The sequence below is a fragment of the Peromyscus maniculatus genome, chromosome 1, assembly GCF_049852395.1.
Source record: "Peromyscus maniculatus bairdii isolate BWxNUB_F1_BW_parent chromosome 1, HU_Pman_BW_mat_3.1, whole genome shotgun sequence".
Classification (NCBI taxonomy): Eukaryota; Metazoa; Chordata; class Mammalia; order Rodentia; family Cricetidae; genus Peromyscus; species Peromyscus maniculatus.
The window spans coordinates 96,894,421-96,919,268 of NC_134852.1; the positions used below are offsets into that span (position 1 = coordinate 96,894,421).

At 35.4% G+C, this 24,848-nt stretch overlaps 1 protein-coding gene across 1 annotated transcript; it reads right to left on the minus strand.

The window, feature by feature from the left end:
* Window positions 1–546: 546 nt before the first annotated feature.
* Window positions 547–19,048, minus strand: LOC102916442 (vomeronasal type-2 receptor 116-like). The gene is made up of 6 exons (XM_006990770.3): window positions 18,852–19,048; window positions 7,067–7,346; window positions 5,892–6,698; window positions 4,959–5,183; window positions 4,422–4,545; window positions 547–1,554 (listed from the first exon to the last, which is right to left on the minus strand). The coding sequence occupies exons 1-6, from the start codon at window positions 19,046–19,048 to the stop codon at window positions 635–637; spliced, it is 2,553 nt and encodes an 850-aa protein (XP_006990832.2). The 3' UTR covers window positions 547–634.
* Between the last annotated feature and the right edge of the window lie 5,800 nt (window positions 19,049–24,848).

Genomic DNA, 24,848 nt, shown 5'->3' on the forward strand with positions numbered 1-24,848 from the left:
TACTGTGATCACTTAGCAAAATAACAATAGACTGTTATACTGTGAGCTCTTTTCCATTTCCAGCTCTGAGATATTCAACAGCCTTACAAATTAAGACATGAAATATCTTACTATTGTTCAAGCTTCAAGTGAAGTCAGAAAGCATTTAGCATCATATACCTCCTGGCATCATTATTTGTATTATCCCATGTTCTGGTCTATATCCTTACATAAAAAATAATTTACTTTTTTGTAGCTTTCTTTACAGTCCTAGATCAATATGAATTGTTTCATAATTAAATATATTTTGAATATACACTCTTTCCCAAAATTTTGGAAATGTAAAGATAACAAATAATTAGTAGTGGAGTACTGCAGTCAAATGAAATAATGTAAAATTTTCTATGCCAGTCCTCAGATACAACACAGTTCAATAATAAACAACAACAAAAAGCAGAATTACACAAGTAGAAATGACTTATTATAATGTTTGATTTAATAGAACTTAAATTCAGATTTTGTGTTTAAATTTTATTATGCATTTTATTTTGTATGTTTCCATAAGATCAAACTTCTTACTTTGACATATTTGCTTAGCAGAAAGGATGCTTGTGATATTGTAGGCATGTATTGTATAGGGAATAAGTTATTATATTTAATGGATATTTTCATTTTTAGAATGTGTTTTGGTGATTTTATGAAAAGAATTTTCCTGTGGTTTGAACAAAATAATGTAGCACTTTGGGGCAAAGATGCAAAAAAGTAGCCCTGCACTTGAGGCCAAAATACAGAAAATCTCCACAGCTACTGTAGCCTTGCCCTTGGTGCTTTGGTAGACAGGAAGGAACGTAATCCAGACACTGCAGAACAACATCATGCTGAATGTCAGGAACTTGGCTTCATTGAATGTGTCAGGCAGATTTCTGGCCAAGAAAGCTACAGTAAAGCTTGCCAGGGAAAGTGAGCCCAAATATCCCAGGACACAGTAGAAGGCAATAACTGAACCTTTGTTGCAGACAATCAAAATATGGCCATGTTCAGCATGTACATCTTCATCAACAAATGGAGGAGAAGTTCCCATCCAGATTCCACAAATAATCAGTTGGAATACAGTGCAGATGGGAATGATGAAGTTAGGTGCACCTGATGCCAGGAACCATCTCATTCTTCTATCTGGAACACTGACTTTGAATGCTAGTACCACAGTAATTGTCTTAGCCAAGACAGAAGATGCTGCCACAGTGAAAATAACTGAAAATGTTGTCTGCTGCAAGATACAGGTGGCCACATGGGGATGGCCAATATAGAGCAAGGGACAGAGAAAACAAAATATGAGGGAGATGAGGAGGACATAGCTGAGAACTCGGTTATTGGCCTTAACTATGGGTGTATCTTGATGTTTCAAAAAGATAGCTAGTACAATAGCTGTAAGAGAAGAGAAACACAGAGCCAAGCCAACCAGACACATTCCCAAGGGTTCTTCATAAGCCAGAAAGGTCACAACTTTTTTGAGGCAGTGAGTTCGTTTTGCATTGCTGTACTGATCATCTGGACACTTCACACAATCGTCCATGTCTAGTATAGGAAGGGAAGTATTTTGAGTTTTAATTTTTCCCTAGTACTCATTAAACATGACACATTAATGAATTAGGAAGTCATAGCTAAATTTTATTTACATCTTTTGTTATATGAAAACTAAATATCTTTGGTGCATAGGATTTAATTCTATTTTCTGTTGCCTTTCATCTTGATGCAAAGGGTTTTTTATATTTATCTTACCCGTGAACATTTAAAAAATCAATAATACACTTTTAAATAATGTTCAGATAACCACAGTAACCAACCTAGAATTGAATCATTCATGAAAAAAGACATTTGTTATTCATAGTTTTGTGTACTATATAAAAAACATGAACTGATAATGAGCTAGTTCACTGGATATTATAATTAATCTATCAGCAACAAATTAGATCCCACACATAAATGACCTTATGGGGCACTTTGGAAATCAAATTCTACTCAGTCCATATCTTAGAACCCACATGTACGATATTATGATTACAATATTATACCTAACAATGTTCAAAATATTTTTGCTTACTCACATATTAGTAAACTCTTCTCCCCTCATCAAAGACTCTTATCATTGAGGCTACTAGGGAAAAATAACAGCCCCTTAAAATGTAGACTTTGCCACCAAGTACAATGGGTACATCTATTATAATACTCTGCCACTTAATGACTCAGGGAAAAAATGCAAAAGATGGAAAGACTGTAAGAGATAGGGCATCAGGGAACTTGATGTGAGTCAGTATCTCCTATAAATGTCACAAGCTACAGCCATAAAGTCACACCAACATGATTGCTTAAAATTCAGGTGAATACAAAAACAATAGATGTGGCAAAGTGGGTGGGGGAAAGACCATCAGGCCACAATGCTAGAAAGAGAGTTACAGGCATCGAAGAGCGGAAGGAAATGTCTTTCCCAGAGTAAAGCACACCAACTAATTATTTTTGGAAAACAAAATGGTCAGCCCTGAAAACATACAAGTAATATTGCACAGACTGAAGAGTTTGAATTTAGAAATATATCTACATACTCCTACACATAAAACAAATACACATACCAACAATTAATGAGAAAAGAGGCTATAGATTTGAAAGAGATTCTGGGGGTCTTTATTGGAGGTGTTTAAGGAATGATAGGGAATGGAGAGTGATATAATTGTATTATAATATCAAAAATAAAAAAGAGAAGAAACAGAAAAAATATCCAGCACTATCAAGGAATGAAGAAACAACATGAACAAATTCCCATCTAAATTCTCTACATGTCAAAAACATCCCATTTAGTTTTGGGCTTCAATGTTTGAACTTAGTTGTGCACATAATCCGCAAATTTTAAAAATTTCTATGATGTTTGGCAGTGCAATACTCCCAAGGTTGCAGTATTTATTGAGAAAACACCTAAATCTAGATAATATTCTAAATCTCAATGGCATGATTTTGAAAGATAGTACTAAATGATGCTGACAATTTGTGATTTATACCTCAACATATTTCTTTTTATTCCAATTGCTTTGACACAACAGACCAAACTGAAAAGTGATATTTCCATTTCAGCACTGAGTCTATCCATCAAAATTTTCTATTTGGCTTCAGTTTTTCAGTCCTCTCTGATATTGCTAAGGAGTGTCATCTAAACTGTTGATTAGGAGCATTATAATACTTTAATTTTTAATATTCTTTTAAAATTAATTATAAAGTATCCTATTTATTTCATTGTATTGAAAATATATTCTTCTCCTGTACAATACACCCTTACCACAGTTTCCCTTTTGTCCACTCCTCTCATGCTTTTTAAAGTAAGTGAAGGGGAATTAAAAATTCGAGTATAGAATCTTTGTAGTTAACCAACACAAAAGTCAATATTTGATCAGTTAATTTGGAATATATATATATATATATGTATATATATACATATATATGTATGTGTGTGTGTATCACTTAAAATAAATAATTTTTATTTTCTTTTTGTGCATTATTCTATTCAAGTAGTTTACTTTCTCACATTATACACTGGGTTTTGTATTCAAATATGTTTATTATTTTAGTGTAATTTGTAAAATCCTGCACTATATTTTTTTTTATAATCCTCAAGTTTAACTCATGTAGAATTATTTACATGATGTTCTGGCTCTAAGTGAAACTGTCAGTTAAGTATTTAGCTATTTCTTATCACTACTACACTTATTAATTCAAGCTTTCTGTTATCTGATACACTACCAAATTGATGTTTTCAGTTTCTGTACCTCAAATTGGATTAATCGCCCTCTTTAATTAAAAAAGTCTCTTTGATTTACTTGTTATGAATGTTATAATAAACTCTTTAATTCAGAGTTCAATATTATGGCATCCAAACTCACATATGAAATACAATAAAACTGAAAATACAAGCTACCAATGATAATGTTTCTATATTTATATGTTCTACATTTCTACATAGCATGATCTACATTTGCACACAGTACACATAAGAGTGTTTCTAAAACATGGTACAATGCTACTGAACATCTACTCCTTGTCAGAAAAACTGGGAAGGGGGAACTAGGAACATATGTATGTACACTGTATAAGGTTTAAATCAAGTGAAAGATAGATACAACTTATTACAAAATGCTCACTATTAGGATGAAGATGAGTTGCCATAGTAACCGTTAGTGCTCTAAAGTAATGTGCAGGAGAAAATATTACATTCATGAGTTCTAGAATAATGACACAAAAATGCAGTTTAAAAGACAGAGTATATTATTTCAAATAGCAGTGATACTTATACTTTCAACTTCTTAGTGAGATTCATCTCTTCCATTTTCCCAAAGGACTGTTTGAGAACTATGTAAATGTGAGATAATATAAGAAATCTGTTGATATAATTTCCTTACTTGTCATGTTGGAAATTTTATTATCTGGACATGGATTACAATCAAAACAACAGACAGCCTTCCCTTCCTGAGGGGATTTTCTGTGTCCTGGATTGCAAGGCCTACTGCATACAGAAGGTAGAATCTGAGGAAAATCAGATAAATTTTAGAGACAGATGAAAATTGCAAAAGCTGCAGTGATTCACAACATGGAGGCACTGAAAATTCTCTTTTTAAACACATATGTTATAAAGTAAAAATCCATTGGTTTTTTATGACAAATATTATGAATGTATGGTGATTTAAGTATTGTGAAGCCCACAAGAGGGGAGAGAAGGAGAGAGACAGAGATACACAGAGAGAGAGAGAGAGAGAAAGAGAGAGAGAGAGAGAGAGAGAGAGAGAGAGAGGGAGAGAGAGAGAGAGAGAGAGAGAATATAGAGGGTGGAAGTGAGTCAATAAATGAATAAATGTCAAAACCTTTTATCCCAAAGATGAAGCATGCTGTTTCAGACTATTTGTGCTACATGTAAATCATTTGAGTTAAGACCAAATTACCTGTCTTAAATCTGTGGCCCACTCTATCATTTCATCAGATATGTACAATTGTTGATTGCTTGGAAAATGTCCAGAAAACTTTCCTATTTTCACTTTAAGTCCAAAGTGGTTAAAATCTGTGATATAGAAAATGTCATACTCTGTATCCTGTTTTGTCTTTTGGTTCATATTCACCAGATCTCCAGGAGTATTAACAAATTGTATGTTCTTCAAATAAGAGAATATCTAAAACACATTTGTTATTTTAGTTTTAACTATACCTATACAGTAGGACAGAAAATGTGAATTTTATAATGCTGGTAATTTTCATTTGCCTCTCCTAAAATGTAACTTTATTAGAAGTACTCAGTAGTAAATAAAAGAAATTACATACAAATATAAAGTTCACTACACTTTAAAGTTAAAATTTTCTCACTGGTGATGATACTCTAACATGTGCATCCTAAATTATATGTTTATAGATGAGAGATGAATTCTCTACTTCTTCCTGGCAATATTGTTATTTGATCATAACCTAGGTAACTGTGTTCCATAATATTTCAAAAAGTAGCAGTACTATTAGTATTAACTGAAATCTAATTATTCCAATGAGGAGCAACTTTTTGATCATATAACTAAATTCATTTTCTCATCATGTAAGAATTCATGAGAAAATATTTTCCTTCCAAATTTTAGAAACATAAGATTAATGTTTGTGTTTGAAATATTCTGGACAAAATTTCTTCCCTTAGAATATAAAAGGCAGACTTGTGCCAGTATCATCTGTAATAAAATTTATGACACTAACATGATCTTCATCAAATGCACTGAAATTGTCCAGAATTATATGCATCTGGAAGAAAAGTTTGTAGTTTGCCTACATTTAGAAAACTATGGTTCCTTTCAACAAAGTCATATCTATGACATACATGCTGTTCAATGCAATAATAATACCTTCCATGAGTCCAATTCCAGTCCTTTTCCAGTATTCTCTGACCATATGTCTACTTGTTGCAGAAGCATCTCATGGAGTGAGTGGGCCACAGCATACACAGCATTGTATAAGTTATAACTTGAGTCACTCATGGCCATTCCAAACTGGTGCCTAAACAACCAGTTTAATATATTTGTGGTAGAACAATTTCTCAGTTTCTTACAATCAGATGATGACAAAGAACAATTAAAATAAATCCACCATAGTCTAAGCAATGAAATTTCATTACTGTAATTTGAAGGGTGCACTCTCTGCATAAATTGTTTAAAACCAGATATCTCAGAATTCTGATGTGAATAAATGAGAGTTCCATGGGGTGAGTTAAGCAAGAAATCTCCTTTAATTGTGATTCTATCAAATTGTGACATACTGACCCAGATTCTGTTATATGTTACAGATTTCCATAGTATAAAGTTCAATTGTACAGTAGAGTCTTTATCTCCATAAACAATCACAACCTTTGCTGAAGACATCATGATCTGGTTAAAGTACTTCTCAGCAATTTTAAGGAATGACAAATTCCCATGGATGAAAATACTCACAAATGCTAAACAGACAATGTTCCTTTGCATCTCCTCTCTCAATTCAGAAAGAAACTGAAGTCCATGGTCTTCATCTGAAATGATTACTCCCACCCAGTTCCATCTGAAGTGAACCAGTAGGGACACCATGGCTAGTGGTAGAGATGTGTCCTTGGGAGACATCTGGTAGAGATGAGGAAATTGTTCATGGACATTCAGGAAAGGTTGAAAATAACCATAGTAGAGCTGGAGGACATAGAACATAAGCACAAATGAAGAAGATATAATGAATAATGTTTGGTCTAAGACCTACATGTACTCAGCAAATGCTGGGGGTGTTAGAAAATGTGAATTCTTATCCTCATTATTAAAATTTCATTTCTTGTGATTGTCTAAAAACTACAAATACACTAAATTTTCTGGTTAAATATTTCAGACTTCTGCTGTCTTTTTGTGATAAAGTTGTTATGTTTTCTGCTGAAAGTATCTGAGCTTTTATTTTTGATAGAACTGAATAGATATAAACTCAGCCTCTGTCTTTTAACCTTTTTGGTACTCAGAAAGTCAACTTGAAGGAGAAAGTATTTCATTAAAATTATCCCACTTCAACTCACCTCTGGAGTTCTAGACATGTACTGGAATGATCCAAAATTTGCAGAAACTCCCCATGTGGGTCCTGTAAGTACAATTAAATATTTTCTCTGATTTTTGCAGTAGTAGTTAGGAAAGTTTTCACTTCTTTTTGGAGATAGACCATATTTATTCTTCTCTTCCATCATGTTACATTTGATGTTAACTAGCAGAGAAATGTTTGGTAAAATAAGATGGTTCCTATTGATTTCTTCCATGGCAAAATAAAGAGAGAAAATCAAGTGGACGTTCTTTGGTGTCATCCTGAAAACAGAGCACACTATTCCTGAGAGATTAGGTTCTAATATGACAATTTTACATCACACTCAATGTGAGAATTGCACTGAATTCTTGTCTGTCTTTGTCTCTTTAGTAGGTCACATAAGTGCTATTTCTTTGATGTATGAGGATGTGATACCTCATTCATATGGGAGAATATTAGCATTCTCAAAGGCTTTTTTGGTGTGTGTGTGTGGGGGGGTCTATTTCATACCAATGTGATTGATTCTTTTACTTTGAATTTTCTTAAAGTTCCAGCCTATTTTCTGTAACCATCATAAAATGTATATATGCCGTCAGGGACTAGAAAATATTGTACTGGCTACCATTGAATCTGCTCATGCCATCATCTTGTACTTCTAACATTGAACATATGTGGAAAATAAATGGGTATTATCTGCTATCTGGAATGCTATACTTTTATACACATGCAGCACTGGACAAAGATATGTTTTTGGTAAGGATATGAAGACTGGATACACGAACCTTCTTGTGTCAAGAGCTCTGAAAAGGCTGAAGGATTCATAGGTAATGCAAATAGCATAATAATTCTTATACTCCCTCTTTCATTTCACATTCTTTCTTAATTTCATTTTGTATTTGAGGATGTCCAATATTTAGTGATATACGACTGTATATAACTATTCCTGCTTCTAGTGAGGAATGAATTACCTTCTCTTTATGTGGACCCTTAGGCTGTTCTGAAGCCTTTCAACCTCTATACTTCGCTTTGTATTACAGAAGATGTCTTGCATAGAGTTGTTTTAGACTTGTCCTGTTATGTCCTGTGTAATACACTTATTTAGCTTCTCTCTTTCATTGAGTTATTTTGATTGAATGTAAATGTGTTGATACATTTCATATAGAGTTTGATCTTATTTAACATTAACATCTCATTTCAGTGTGTTTGTTGTTCATGAGTATTTTAGATATTGCCTCATTCTGAGAGCTGCTGGTATCAATGGTTTTACTAGAGGCTCAAGTATATACAGCAGATGGCAATTTATAGTTCAGGTGTCATCTCACCAGACCAATAATTCTCTGATGGCAGAACCTCTTCAGACACAGCTTAAAGGGCCACAGACTCTGGACATTGTTGCTTCTGTCTGTAATTTCACTTGTGCATAAACAGCTATGGTATCTCCCCAATACCTAAACTGTAATGTGTAATCTCAACTGATGTGTATATGTAATCTCTTGATTCCATCTCAATATTATGGGCACATATATCTGTGGATGGTCAGGAAGATGGCTTCTCATTAAGTTGTATAATTTAAATATACAGAAAATATATTAGGATATGCTGCATAAAAAAATTATTATTCTACAAGGTTTATAAATCTCTTAGGACCTGTTTTTTTATCACTAGTTAGATTGACCTAAAAAACAGCAATTTCTTCTCAGTTCTGAGAGGAGCCACATACTTTTGGCTGATTTTTGGCCTCAGATCAAATTCAAACTAGATTGAATGTTTCTGGAAATGGACCATAAGTTAAACATCATAGATATGCACAAAGAGAGAGTTACAGAAGTCTAACCAAGGTTATTAATCACAAAGTAAACTAAAATAATATCCTAGTTTCTCTAGTCAGTCCTCATTGATCACAGAGTCCAGCATTTACTCCCTACTACATTCTTTGGTAATTAACACTTTTACAAACTCCTAACCTCAATGTATGAATAAAACTAAACTTTCAACTAAATAATTGTTTATTGTTTAGGTCCCAAATAACAAGTAACAATTAACCAAGTCACGAAGGAAACAGCTTTATGTGGAAAAAAATTCAAAATTAGGAAGGGCTACAGAAAATGGTCTGGCTTCACAGCCTTCTATATAGAATTACAAGTCCTTTTCTTGTGATTGGGGGTTACAAAGAGGATAATGATGTATATATATATATATATATATATATATATATATATATATATATGATATAGATACAATAGGATAAAAGGGTAGATTGTTGAACCTACTTTTAAAGAGCAACAACTTGTTTAAAATGTTTTACATTGGTCTAGATTTTAGTCCTTGGATACAAGTTTAACCTTAATTTTGTTATACAGTATATATATATATATATATATATATATATATATATATATATATGTGTGTGTGTGTGTGTGTGTGTGTGTGTGTGAATGTTTGAGGTATTATGTTTATGTAACTCATTTAGATTGTAAAGGATAATTAAGAAATACAGATTAATATTTAGTCATCTATGATAGTCAAACTTTTAACATGTTAAGTTTTCTAGGTATACGTAGATATATTTCAGAGAGATAGGTAATCTTCAAATACTTCAAAGACCTACAGAATATGAAATTTAAAATGTTTTAAAAATTTAGACTTTCTAGACAATGAGACATGTCTGCTCCTGGCAGCACCGATTTACTTCAGAGAGAAGGATGTACATCAAAGACAATCCATATGGAATTTATCTTCACCTTGGCAAAAATAGCCATTTGGGCAATAAACTGTTCTTTCCTGGACTGCTTGATTGACTGGACATGCAGGACCCATAGAAAGATGACCACTGAACTTTGTTTGACAAAATGGTCCTTCAAGTTCCTGCTTCACAGAGGAAACTGCCAGACATTCTTCAGGACACTGAGAAAAATGACTGAGGGGCTCTAGTCCTCTAGGCTGAAGACAGATGCCTCAACTTTACAAAGCAACATTAGGTGACTGTCCAGGCTGCCAGCTGTCTCTGTCTGTCCTGCAAGACTAATGAAATTGCTTGCATCCTTCTCCTGTTTCTCAGGTAATATTATATCCTTCTGAGGTCTTTGATGTAGTTGAAGCTAGATAGTTACAATTTTCCTTAGTTATGACAAAAGATAAGTTAGATATAAAACCTTAAACTCACAAATATAAGATAGATAGGATGTCTTCTTTAATTTTGCCAAATAGAAATAGACTAGATATTATAAATAGACTAAACAGTATAACTATAATTCTTGCTTGATAATTATTTTGTTATCTGTAATTTTACTATGTGAAAGTTAAAACCTTCCTTTTTGAAACAAAAAAAAGGGGGAAGTGCTTTGGATATTGCTCTGTATAAATAAAATGCTGATTGGCCAGTAGCTGGGCAGGAAGCATAGGCAAGACAAGCAGAGAGGAGAATTCTGGGAAGTGGAAGGCTGAGTCAGAGAGATGCTGCCATCCACCGTCATGAGAAGATGTTAAGATACCAGTATGCCACAAGCCACGTGGCAACTTATAGAATAATAGAAATGGATTAATTTAAGATATAAGAACAGTTAACAAGAAGCCTGAGCCATTAGGCCAAACAGTTTAAAAACTATAAATGTCTGTGTGTTTATTTTATAAGTCTGATGTCAGACTGCCAGGGCTTGGCAGGACCCTGAGAGAAAACTCTCTAGCTACAGGACAAAGAAACATATTTTTTACATTTGGGACCTAAGCATAGTCATGGTAAATGGATCTGCTATGACTTTCAGATGCAGATTTTGTAACTTTCCTTTTTATTGCAAAAAGCCTCCCGTTAAACATGTATATAGCTGTGTAGAACAAAGAGAGCAAGAGAATTGCAACTGAGATAGATTTGAAGCTGTGGAGAAATAAAGAGCATGACCTTCATATCCTATATATGAGTCTGATTCCCTCAAATAGATAGAGACTTATTCCTAAAGACCCTCAGATTTAAAAAAATTTTTTTTTTAAATCCCACTAATCTGAAGGCATTCTACTTACAATCCTGGAGCAGTTCTAGGAGCTGGATTCACAAGTTGTGTCAGCATGATCCATATTTTCTGTATTGCTTTGTGACTAAATATATGTTCAAGTAACTAGACTTGACATGGGCTGTGAAGCTAGCATGGAATTGATTGAATGATTATTTTTCTCATAATTTCTTAATGCTTGTGTTTGAATCTTTTTCTTTAGCTTTGTCATATTCTTTTATTTCTTACAACTATCTCTTTCAGAAAGACTTGAAGTTAAGTCACATTATCTAGGCCCTTGCCATTCCACTGGAGATGGGTATGCATTGTTAAAATTGAATTCTCCCACAGCTATGGATATCTATTTTATGATAAAGAGGCCAGAAATACACTGTGAAAAACTAAACATCTTTAATAAACGGTGCTAGCCAAACTGAATGGATACATGGAGAAGAACACAAATTTATCTGTACCTATCACCCAGGACAAAACTCAAATCCAAGTGGATAGAACACCTCAGTTTAAGACCAGATATGCTAGAGCTCTTAAAAGAGAAAACTGAGGAATAGTCTTGAACTCATGGTTTCCATAAAAGTTTTTTTTTTTTTCTGAACAGAACACTGATAGCAAAGGTACCAAAATGGCGATATGTAAATGAGACCTCATGAAACTGAAAACCTTTTGTATGGCAAAAAACAACAGCAACAACAATAACAACAACAACAGCAGCAACAACAACAAAAAACAAAACCAAAAATCTACCACCATTAGGACAGAGTGGCAGACTGGAAAATGAGAAAAGATCCTTACTTATCAGGGTACCTATATTAAATGTACTTTGAAAGTTTATCCAATTATATACAGTAGGGCCAACATCAATCAAACAAATTTTAGTTTATGCTACAAGAATGCATATTAATGGGAAGACTCACCTATTGCTTGTGGGAATACAAACTTGTAGAGCATTATGAAGATTAGTGCAGGAACTCCTCAGGAAACTTGGTATAGATCTACTTCAAGATCCAGATATCTAACCTGTCTTAGTCAGGGATTCTAATGCTGCAGTGAAACACCATGACCAAGAAGGAAACTAATAAGGAAAGAGTATATTTGCCATATACTTCCATATCCCTGTTCATGAAAGAAGAAAGTCAGGACACAAATTCCAACAGAGTAAGAAACTGGAGAAAGGAGCTGTTGAAGAAGCCATAGAGGGGTACTACTTATTAGCTTTCTTCTCATGGTTTGTTCAGCCTGCTTTCTTATAGACCCAGGACCATGAGTCCAGAGATGGCACAACTCACCATGGGCTGGGCCCTCCCCCATCAATCCCTAATTAAGAAAATGTTCCACAGACATGCCCACTACCAATATCATGGAGATACTATCTTAACTGAGTGTACCTCATCTTAGATGACTTTAGCTTGTGTCTAGTTGAAATAAATTTTTAGCATTCCACTCTTGTTCATACACCCAAAAGACTCTGCTTCCTACTATAGAGATATTTTTTGCCCAAGTTCATAGGATGGAAATCTAAAATAGTGTAACATTCCTAACATGCATTTATGAAGGCAACCTGAATGAAACTGAGAAATACCAGTTGAGATCAAGCCCAAATATACAGAGAGGACTTATAAACACAGGGAGATTATAGCACCAAGAATGGGTTACATTTTATTGAATAGTTAGCCAATCAGCACCAAAAGGACCTTCCAATAGCACGGGCTGCTACCAAGGCTATAGGCTCCTCTTTTTAAACTGGGGATAAGGCCCTATGGCTGAAGATGATACCTACACAACTGAGTAAAAATGAAGAAATCAAGTTGTTGTTGCCTTCCTAGAGTGTTTATGCCTGCTAACTACTGCCCATAGTATTCAAAGTTCTCTGAAAACACAAGCAAGGTAAACACAAACCTAAACATCTACAATTGTGACTGCCTGCAAGATGTGCTAGTGAAACAGTGGCACATAGCTGGTGGGAGTAACCAAATAATAAATGATTTGGTTTAGGTCCATTCCAAGGGATCAAATATATGTCTGACACTACAATGCTGGCTAAGAACCCCACAAAAGATAGGACAGGGACCTAGGGGGAAAAACCAAAGAACATTGCTCTGGTAAAGGACATAAAATGAATGCTAATTTCATTCAAATATGGGGATTGATGTGTTCCTTACTCAGACATTGTCAGAAAAGTTTCTTCCTCCAGAGTATATAGATATATATACCAAAATCCACAGCTGTACAATGTCCATAGAATGAGAGACCTTGCACAACTTTTACATGTGATGTCTCCAACAAATGCACCAACACATCCCACAGGGCTCAAGGAACTCTATGACAGAAGAGGTGGAAAGATTTGTAAGAGCTAGAGTGGATTAAGAACACAAAATGAATATGGTATACTATGCTCAGGACTAATTCACATGACCTCACAGAAGCTTAGGTGGCATACACAAGACCTGCACACATCAGTTTCAGATGGAGTCCATTTGCTCAGTGGAAAATTGGACAAAAGCTCCTATTCTAAATTCAGAAAGTATCTCCTATCAATATCTACTTGCAAACAGAAATTTAGTTCTCTTGAAAAGAGTGTCCCTGGGGACACAAACCACCCTTTGGGGCTGGCCCAATGGGCAGTAAATGGCCAAAAGAATATAAACTCAATGGTATCTGTGAGACTTCATTGTATAATAATATATTTTTCATAACTTTAAAATTATTTATCCTTAAGGTCCTTTGGATTTGTATTATGTCTTCCAGTTTTGTGTTTTTATGGGATTCCTGTATGTAAGAATGTGTGTCTCTTATTATCTATTTGTATATCTCATTCTTTTTATTTCTTCTGTTTGATGATTGTGTTACCCATTTGATTTGTTATATGTTTCATCTTATTTTCTAACTCTTATTTAGAAGAGTCTTTGTTTTCCATCAAGAGAAAGAAAGGGTATGGTTTCAGATAGGAGCGGCAGTGCAGAGGATCTCAGAGGAGTTGGGGGTGTGAAACCTATAATCAGAATATAATGTATGAAAATGAATTTTCAATAAAAAATGCAGGGGATATAAGTGTGATCCATGCTGTAATGTAGATAGCCCTGGGAAAATATCATATTAGGTTAAAAAAGCATAAAAGAGCAAAAAGCAGATTATCTCATTCATGTGAAAAGCCCAACTGGAACTTTATAGGATAGAATGTAGATTCAGGAATATGTAGAAATGAGGGGATAAAATGATGACAGCTGAGCAGTACAGTATTCATAATTCCTTGTGAAATGTTCTATATATTTTGATCATGACTGTGGTGATGATGCACACATCATTTCATTCATTCTTTTAAACAAGTAAACTATAAAATGTATTGTAACAGAAACAAAAACAAAAGGCTTAAACAAATTACCTATTTTAGATTTGTGTTTTTCCCCTTTGGAATCATAGTTCAATTTAAATTAACAATTTTATTATTTAATAATTTTATATTGAGAGTTTTCTATATAAAATCTTCAAAAGTTTATTGCTTTATTTCAAAAAGTATCCATTGCTACCTTGTGCCATCATCAATGATGCTATATTTTCTCATCTGCTTGGGAGGCCTCTACTTATCAGTTGTTATTTTTCTTTTTAACCTTAAAAATCCTGGAGTTTATCAGATAAGGTTTTCCTCTGGGACGCAGGACATTATCTATGAAAGTGAAGTGGCATTGTGAACTTTATAACTTAAATGTTCTAATGAGTCACAAGCCCCCTACCATTCTGTAAAATATCACTATATTTAGAAAGGAGAAAGAAACTTACTCCAAAGTTTTCTCCACACAGATGACTAGAAACTAAAACAATATTGGCAATTGATAAATAACTGAAAGATAGAGGCCAGTTTTTAATTTTTTTTAAAGATTATCACACTTTGATGGTTAAACATTTTCCAGTGGAAGCCATTTTTTTTCAAGAGAAATTGGACGGTACATTTTAGACCTGTGATGCACTAAAAAAAGTGAGACAAAGTAGGATAGTAGGAGAAAGAGGCATGGATCTTAGAAAGTTGTTGGAAGGTTGGAAATATGATCATAATGCATTTCATGCAACCCTCAACTTAGTAATAAATTTTTGATATGTAACCCAGTTGGTGTAGTTATGTGAGAAAATAAGTGAATCCTTCATGCATTGTTCAGGTAAGCTCACAGTTTTGGAGATTTGACTCAATCTGAATGGAGATTGATTGCTTTGGTTACCTCTCATCACTATACATCCATACGGGAAATATGTATGACTAGAACATTTTCAACATGGTTTGGACAAATAGTAGAAAATTATAGGCAAAATTGTGATCCTAACTCCAGTGGAGGGTACAAATACCAATAACTTAGTTTCCTGTTATATACCAACAATGCTGACATGAAGATCATAATATACAGTTCAAGCATTTGTGTATCCCTCACATTTAGTCTCCAACAAATTTGGAAATATACAGAATATATACATATAATAACCTTACTTTCCTTTCTTATGTCAATCAAATTCCAGCTTATAAAGAATAATGGATACTACAAGAAGAATCCTTTTCTCAGTCATAAATTCTGATTATGAATGTCAACAGAGGAATTGGAGTATTTGAAATTTTGCTTGTTAAATGACACATCTAAGTGCTCATTCAAATAGGTGTTGTAAAATGACCAGGAACTGTATAAACAAACAATTCTACTGACAAATTACATCTGATGACAGCTATGATGATCCCTAGAATTTAGCAAATAAATGTAACATACTATTCATTTTTTTACATTAAAGTGTATACATATACAATAAATTTATATTAAATTTTCTAACTTGCCACAAAGTAAGTTCCTGATGTTCTACAAAGCACATGAAAACAAATGACTGGACTACCACTTCTCCTCTATGTTCACTGTGATGGTATAGGACATTAGTAGTAATAGTCTGACAAAATATGTATGATATTGTAATTTCCATTAAAATTCATGTGCTGGTTTCCTTATCCATGCTATTCACATATAGCTAAATAATAACCTTAAAGATTTTACTAATAGATACATAGGCAGAATGTCTCTTTGTAATACCAATTTATATTTCCACAGAAGAGTCTTATTTGAGATGATGAATATGTGTTTAATTTTGCTGAATCTCATTAATCCTGGCCATGTTTCAGAATTTCATATTTTATTCACAATGATCTAAATTATATATTTATTTATTCAGATAATAAACCATGTAGGTGCATAAATAATCACATATTTTACTTCTGTAAATTCATTTGCTTTACAAATGTGATATCTTTGTTTCTAATCATGGTAGAACCATGTAAACAATGCTTAGAAAACCATATTGAATAGCCATAAAACAAAAACTGCTGTTTAATCACAATACAGGAAGAGAAATATATAGTAATCTGGAAACATGTTTGCTATATAATAAATAAGACTTAATAGCTACTAAGATACAAAATATCTTGTCTGTAATAAAGATACAAGTATATGAAGAAAATTCATGATATGGTCAGAACCATTGTTTAAGGAGTGAGGCATTTATGCCTCCATGAGAAAGTTTCTATACTAATCAATTACTTTGTATTAGTAAAAATCCAGACAAAGGAGTCTAGGAAGAAAACATTTGCCTTGCCATTTTCTTCATTACTCATCATAAATTAAGAGAAATTAAAACATTTCTCTGGACCATGCTCATCTTGTATCATGTAAATATATAAGCACAGATGTAGATTGATTATGCAATTTCAAGTTCCAGAATTTCAGACATAAAATTCCCCATCATCTTAAAATAGGAGGTCACATCACTGAGGCATATTAATTCATTAGCTGGTGAAATTTGAGTGAGTGAAATGAATTAAAAACATCTTGTCCATGACTTTCAAGGCACAGGCTGCCTGCAATGTGGAGACAATCATAGGTTTATGGAAGACATGATATAGGTATTGGTGAACATTTTTTAGCTCAAATTCTACTCAAATTGCCTCATTTTTCCTCATTTGTATCTGATCATTTGGATGTCTGGGTCATCTTCTCCATAGTCCATATTACCATGAAAATTATTTTATAACTATTATATTATCACTTGCTCATTGCTCTAAATTCTCCTTGAAACCTAAGGATATTTTTGATAAACAGATGAATGATCAACACATAGTAAAACACATTGTTTTACTTCTTCTATGGTTTTTAAATTCTTCTGAAATTTTTCTATTTTGTAATACAGCCACAAACTTTCTTCTCTGTGTAGAATTTCATACTAAGATATGCTATCAAAAACTGAACATAACCTTTATCTAAAACTAAAAACTGTGATAATTCTCAAACATATACAATGCCACACCTGGAGATGTGTTTTTACCCAAATTTAGAATGTTATTTTTAATAACTTCCCTATCAAACTCCAAGAGACATTGTAACAATTCTGTCAGCTGAAATATCAATCAGTAACCTCATTGATGAAGGAAAATTATGGTCAAAAATATAAAACAATTATTGTGTAGTGTACTCATTCTTGCAATAAACAAATTTATTTTATATAATTAGGGAAAGGGGAGAAAGAGATTCAATTGTGGAATAAAATTAATAAATGAAAGCATATGTAGCAAAATGAAATATGCAATTTGTAATCAATAAATGGGCTTCATCCCTGAGAAATTTGGATGAATTTATTACCTTAGTACTTCTCTCTCAGCTGTTAGCAGGCACCACAGAAAAACATTATATTCTAGCACATTTAAAGTAAAATAGTAAATCATTGCTTGAAGGGGTACCCTCGATTCTAGCAATGAACAAACTGACTACTGGGGCATTCTAATGGAATGATTCATGTGGTTCTAACCTAGAACTTTGAAAGAAGTTCTGACATTGTTTATTCAACAAAAATGTTGAATGTGCATATGTAACTGACTGTAGAGGAAAAGGTGGCATAAAACTATAATAGGGAATAGATATTGTTTTCCACACCTGATTTCAGCAGCAGGAATCAAAGAACACAACAGTGTAAAATTATGACAAATAGATTATTTGAACAATATCTCCCCACCTTTTTAATATATTTAACTAAAAGTCAGGGCAAATATACCAAGGTCCACTGTATAGGAATTTGGCATTTTGTGCTCATGAAAACATACACACACACACACACACACACACACACACACACACACACACACACACACACACACACAAACTATAGCAGGCAAAAGAAAGTCCACTTTATTGTAGCCTCTATGAAATAAACTAAGAGCAGTGTTTAGTTCTATGTTTGTTGGGGACATCACATGACACCAGTTGGGAATTTTCATATTAATGGATTGTCTCTAAAAGCAAAGTTGATAGCATGGATCATTCATTCAGCTTCCAGTCTAGAATCTGTGACTTGAGAAATACAAAAAAGTTAACAGGGTGGTGGTGGCACACGCCTTTAATCCCAGCACTCGGGGACAGAGGCAGTCCGATATCTGTGAGTACAAGGCCAGCCTGGGCTACAGAATGAGTTCCAGGACAGATCCAAAGCTACAAAGAGAAACCCTGTCTCAAAAAATGAGAGAGAGAGAGAGAGAGAGAGAGAGAGAGAGAGAGAGAGAGAGAGAGAGAGAGAGAGAATTACAAAAAAATTAAACCCTATACCATAAGAAACAGGACAATAACTTTCATTAAATATGAAAGAAATTTGGTTAATGTACTAAAAGAGGGAGGACAAGACAGAAAGACGGCACACAGAATAATGGCCTAACTATCCGCAGCCCTAGCATGTATCATCTACCATGATAAACAAAAATTACTGAGTGAAAGAGCCACTTACTGCTTATCAAGATTTCCACTGAAATAATCATTTTTCATGTTTCCATTCTCTGTATAAATGAAAAAGGAGCAATCAATTTCTTTATCTCCTTCTGGGTTTTCCTTGTCTTTAATTCTGAAAAAGCACATAGGGTCAGTCAAACTGCAGAGAATTAAGACAGGCTTCAGGACCATGAAGACAAAAAGCAAAGACAACATCTTTGTAATGTAGCTGAGAAGAGAGCCTGAGCAAAGTGCAGCATGAAGAGTCATGGAGAAGCCTGTGTATCAATTATGCATAAACCCATCCAGGTGTCTCTTTTTATTATTAAAGTTACTCCAAGGAGTGAAGTACTTTTCAAAAAGTAATTTTCTTCTGAGTACACTGTTTGTCTCTGTGGGTTTCATAATCACTCTCTGGCCTGTGGCTCTGCGTATGAGTCCCTAATTCCAGGGGATAACGAAAAGATAATAATTTCATTTATGATAATTCTTCTGCTCCATATCCCTTATGATTAGATCTATGTAATTGGACATGAAGCTCACAGACACAATTCCTCTTAGGCAAATTTCCTAACAAGCTCTGATTACCATTGGTAGTAGTTGACTTGGATCACATCAGATATTACAATTGAATTTTGTATCAAAAACATTCTTCATAGACAGAGCTTATTACAGACACAAAGGAAATATGACCTTCAATGTTCATGATAGGAAGAAGTATCTTTACTGTCTGTTTGTATGAGGAGGTTCTTTGCCTGCTTGAATGATGTTTTGTCTGTCTGTCTGAGAAGCTTGTGCGTGGCAAAGGACAATGCCATTAGCCTTCAGAATGAGAAAGAGGAAACACAAATGGCTGAGAAACACTTAAGGAAAAGTTCACCATCATTAGCAGTCATATCATTACAAATCCAGTCTACACTGAGATTTCATCTTACACCTGTCAAAATGGCAAAGATCCACAACACAAGGGAAAGTAGAGCTGGCAGGAATGTGAAGTAAGAACACTCGAACATTGCAGATAGGAGTGCAAAACCACAGAATCACTATGAAAATCAGTGTGGCAGCTTGTCTAGAAGATGGCAATCAATCCACCTCAAGATCTAGCTAAACCATGCTTGGGCATATATCCAAAGGATGTTTATCCTACCACTGAAACACTTGCTCATCTATGTTCCTTGTTTCTCCATTAATAGTCAGAATTTAAAAACCAACATAGATTCTCATAACAGAAGAATAGATAAAGAAAAGTGGAACATTTCTACAATGGAGTACTCAGCTGATAAAATAGTGACATCATGAACTTGGAAGGAAAATGAGTGGAATGAGAAAAAAATCATACCAAGTGAGGTATTCTAGAATCAGAGATTAAAATATTGCATATATTTGCTTATATGTGGATATTAGCTGTGAAGTCATTGATAACAAAGCTAAAATTGATGGAATCACAGGGAGTATGCACACAATAGGGGACTGGAGGGATTAGTTAGATCTCATTAGAAAAGTAATATTGAATAGACAATTAGGGATGGCTAAGTGTAGTAGGCTAGAATGGGAGAATCAAGTGGGGAAAGGAAGGGGGAAGAGGTTATGGGAGAGAATATGGAGAGAAATATCTAAAATCAAGGGCCATTTGAAGGTTAGTATATGCGGCGCACTCCTTGGTCATCGAGGAAGAATGACCACCACGCGAGGATTCTTCTCAGATCACACTTTATTGGAGCGCCTCTTGATTAAGGGAGAGCAGGAGGTGACAGGCCCCGAGGACTAAACTGCAACTGCTTATATAGGGAATCAGGCAAACGTGCTGTACTGTGATTGGGTCCCGCCAGAATGCTAGCACAGGGAGCCATGGGATAGGCTGAGGACATAAGGTCGATTACCATACCTGTGCATGCACAGGTCATAGGACACGTAGTCCCGAGAGCATAGCCAAATATGGAGTTGTTTACAACTAGGCTACCAGGAAGCCAGCGTCATCTTTGAATGGCGGCTCCCTACAAGTATAGAACCCTATTACAGTTTAAACTTCGTCAAATACATATGTACATAAAGGTATTTTAATGAAATTGTCAATTTTACAGTACACAGAGTGTAGACAGAATTCTAAACAGTGTTAGTAAATAAGAAACACGGAGCCAAATACAGAGTTAAATAGCCAAAGAGATCAGAGAGTCAAAACTACCTTATCTTTTTTTTTCTTTTTTTTTTCAAGACAGGGTTTCTCTGTGTAGCTTTGTGCCTTTCCTGGAACTCACTCTGTAGACCAGTCTAGTCTCCAACTCACTGATATCTGCTTGCCTCTGACTCCTGAGTGCTGGGATTTAAAGGAGTGTGCCACCACTGCCCAGCACAACTACTTTATCTTACCACCTTGCTGTCATGCTGTTATAGCTTCCCCAGAGAGAGAGTTTCTTTCTGCCTGACTTGTGTTTTTAATACCTTTCTCTGACGCCTTCTCATTGGCTCTAAACCCAACCATATGACTTCCTCGCCACTGCCTTTCTATACAGATCTCCAGGTCTCTATGGTTGGTAATGGGATTAAAGGCTCTTCTCACCAGATTTGGCTGTGTCCTTGACCACACAGAGACTCTGCCTGCCATGTGATTCGATTAAGGGCATGGGCTTCCACCGCCTGACTGCTATTCCTGGCTCACTATGTCCTCTGATCTCCAGGAACTTTATTTATTAACATACAAATAAAATCACATTTCAGCACAAATAAAGTATCCCCATAACAGAGTCCCAACTGCTCATATTTTTTTCTCCGAATGAAGCTTTTTTTGTACGTGGATTGGGTTACTTCTAATTGTGTTATTGGCCAAAAGTGACTCACAGGGATCCAGAAAAAAAAACAGGATGTTGCTAAGAGTAAAGATTGCTCTCCACAAACTGACATCAAGGTTCCATTGCTGAAGAGGGCACCTACAGAACTCATTGAAGATGGAGACATCAAGCTAGTCCCTACATAGAGGCTTTTCTCCCATGTTCCAGTGTATTTGTTATAGGAACTACTCTGTAAGCTCATAAAAGAAAAATGTAAACACTTGGCCAACTACAAACCTTATACACACAATGCTGTACTGCCTGAAATATAAGCTGGGGCAATGGTGACAAAAAGCTAGTAACCAACAGATAACTGATTTTACTTAAGGCACACCCCACAAGAGAACTTACCCTACACTGCTTACATGCTCAGGACCCTGAGTCCAGATAACACAGATACATAGGATAAAATTAAATAATACAATTTATGAAAAGAAAAAAGTAAGTGATAAGATGACTCCTAATAATATTCTGCTATCTTAAAAACAAGTGTCTCTTTTCTTGTCATTAGAAAAGGTTCTTCCTACAGCTGATGGCTACCAATAGTGAGATCTACCATCAGACAATATAAAGAAGGTGAGAGATCTTGAAACAACCAGCACTAAATAAATCTCTCCATTCAGAGATCAGGGCTCCTCACAGGGGGGAGGAAAAAGACTAAGAGTCAGAAGGTTTGGAAGACAAGAAAACAAGCCCCTCCAAAATCAACATGTCCAAAGCTCATAAGAACTCAGAGACTGAGATAGCATACACACGACCTGCATGGATCAGGATCAGGTCCTTTGTATTTGTATTATGGCTCCCAGTTTAGTGTTATTTCTGTGAATCCTAGGTGGCTGAATGAGTGGGTCTCTGATTCTTGTGCTTTCTCTTGGGCTTTATTCCTTCTCTTGATTTGTATTGTGCAATGTAACATGAATTTTTTTTAAATTTTAAAAAATTTAAAAAAAAATTATTAAGATATTTTTCTATTCATTTTACATATCAAGCACAGATTCCCCTGTCCTCCCTCAACCCACCCCCATTCTTTCCCAAAAATACACCACCCATTCCCACCTCCTCCAAGGAAAGGTCTCTCCTGGGGAGTCAGCAGAGCCTGGTACACTCAGTTGAGGCAGGTCCAATCACCAAGGCTGCACAGTGTCTCACCATAGGCACCAGTATCCAAAATGCACTAAGGAGAGGTCCTGGTCCCACTGCATGGGGCCCCCTAAAGAGTTCAATCTAAACAACTGTATTACTTATCCAGAGGACCTAGTCCAGTGCCATGGGGGCTCCTCAGCTATTGGTCCACAGTTTATGTGTTTCCACTAGTTTGGCTAGTTGTCTCTGTACTTTTTCCAATCATGGTCTCAATATTTCTTGCTCATTGCATTCCTCCTCTCTCTGGTCAAATGTGCTCCTGGAGCTCCATCTTGGACCAGGCTGTGGATCTCTGCATCTGTTTCCATCAGTCACTGGATGAGGGTTCTATCATGACAGTTAGGGTGTTTGCTCATCCAGTCACCAGAGTAGGTCAGGTCAGGCACCCTGTTGAACATAGCCAGGCCAGTAGTCTATAGTGGAGTCATCTTTGTGGATTCTTGGGGACCTCTCTAGCATTCTGCTTCTCCCCATTCCCATGGTTTCTTTATTTATCATGTTATCTCTTTCCTTGTTCTCCTACTCTATTCCTGATTCAGCTAGTACTCCCCACTCCCCTAAGCTCTCTATCCTCTGACACTTGTGCTCCATAAACCCTGAACCCCCAGTTTTCTCATGTAGATCTCATCCATTTCTCTATTACTGAGTGATCCCTTTTTCTATCCTGGGGTCGTACTTACAAGCTAGTCTCCCTGGAGGTGTGGGTTGCAGTCTGGGTGTCCTTTGCTTTACATCTAGTATCCATTCATGAGTGTCTACATACCATGTTTGTCTTTCTGAGTCTGGGTTGTCTCTCTCAGGATGATATTTTCTAGTTCTCCCCATTTGCCTGCAACCCTCATGATATCATTGTTTTTCTCTGCTGAGTAGTACTCCATTGTGTATATGTACCACATTTTCTTAATCCATTCTTCAGATGAGGGGCATCTAGGTTGTTTCCACATTCTGGCTATTACAAATAATGGTGCTATGAACATAGTTGAGCATGTGTCCTTGTGATATGATCGAGCATTCCTTGGATATATGACCAAGAGTGGAATAGCCGGATCTTGAGGAAGATTGATTCCCAATTTTCAGAGAAACCACCATACTGATTTCTAGAATGGCTGTACAAGTTTGAATTCCCACCAAGAGTGGAGGAGTGATCCCTTTTCCCCACAACCTCCCCAACATCAGCTGTCATCAGTGTTTTTGATCTTAGCCATTCTGACAGGTATAAGATGGTATCTCAGAGTTGTTTTGATTTACATTTTCCTGATGTCTAAGGATGTTAAGCAATGTCTTTCAGCCATTTGAGATTCTTCTGTTGAGAGTTCTCTGTTTAGCTCTATAGTCCATTTTTTAATTGGACTGTTAGGTATTTTGATGTCTAGTTCCTTGTGTTCTTTATATATTCTGGACACCAACCTGTAGTATGAATCTTAGCGAGTCTTATTAATTAAATAAACCTGGGCCAGGTATTGGGGTGAACTGATGGAAGGTCAGAGAGACAGAACAATCCACAGGTAACCTCACCTCACAGGATCCTCACCTGGTCTTGTTTCCTTAGACTGGAGGCCTCTATGTCCTCATCCCAATGGCTTTCAGCTGAACTGGTGCTCGAAAGCCTGAAGCTTAACCAACCAAATGCTTCTAGTTTCTAGTCCTCATGCCTTATATACCTTTCTGCTTTCTACTATCACTCCCTGGAATTAAAGGCTTGCTTTCTGAGATTAAAGGCATGAGTCACCATGCTTAGCTGTGTGCTTGAACAGATGGATTTCTGCCTCTGGAATGCTAGGATTAAAGGCATGTGCTACCATTACCTAACTCCTATGTTTAATATTGTGGCTATTTTGTCTCTGACCCCAGATAAGTTTATTAGGGTTCACAAAGTTTTGGGGAACATAATACCATCACACCAACCCTCTGTCAGGTGTGGAGTTGGTGAAAATCTTTTCCCATTCTATAGGCTGGCGTTTTGTCTCACTAACCATGTCCTTTACCCTACAAAAGATTCTCAGTTTCAAGAAGTCCAATTTATTAATTGTTGCTCTCAAGGTCTGTGC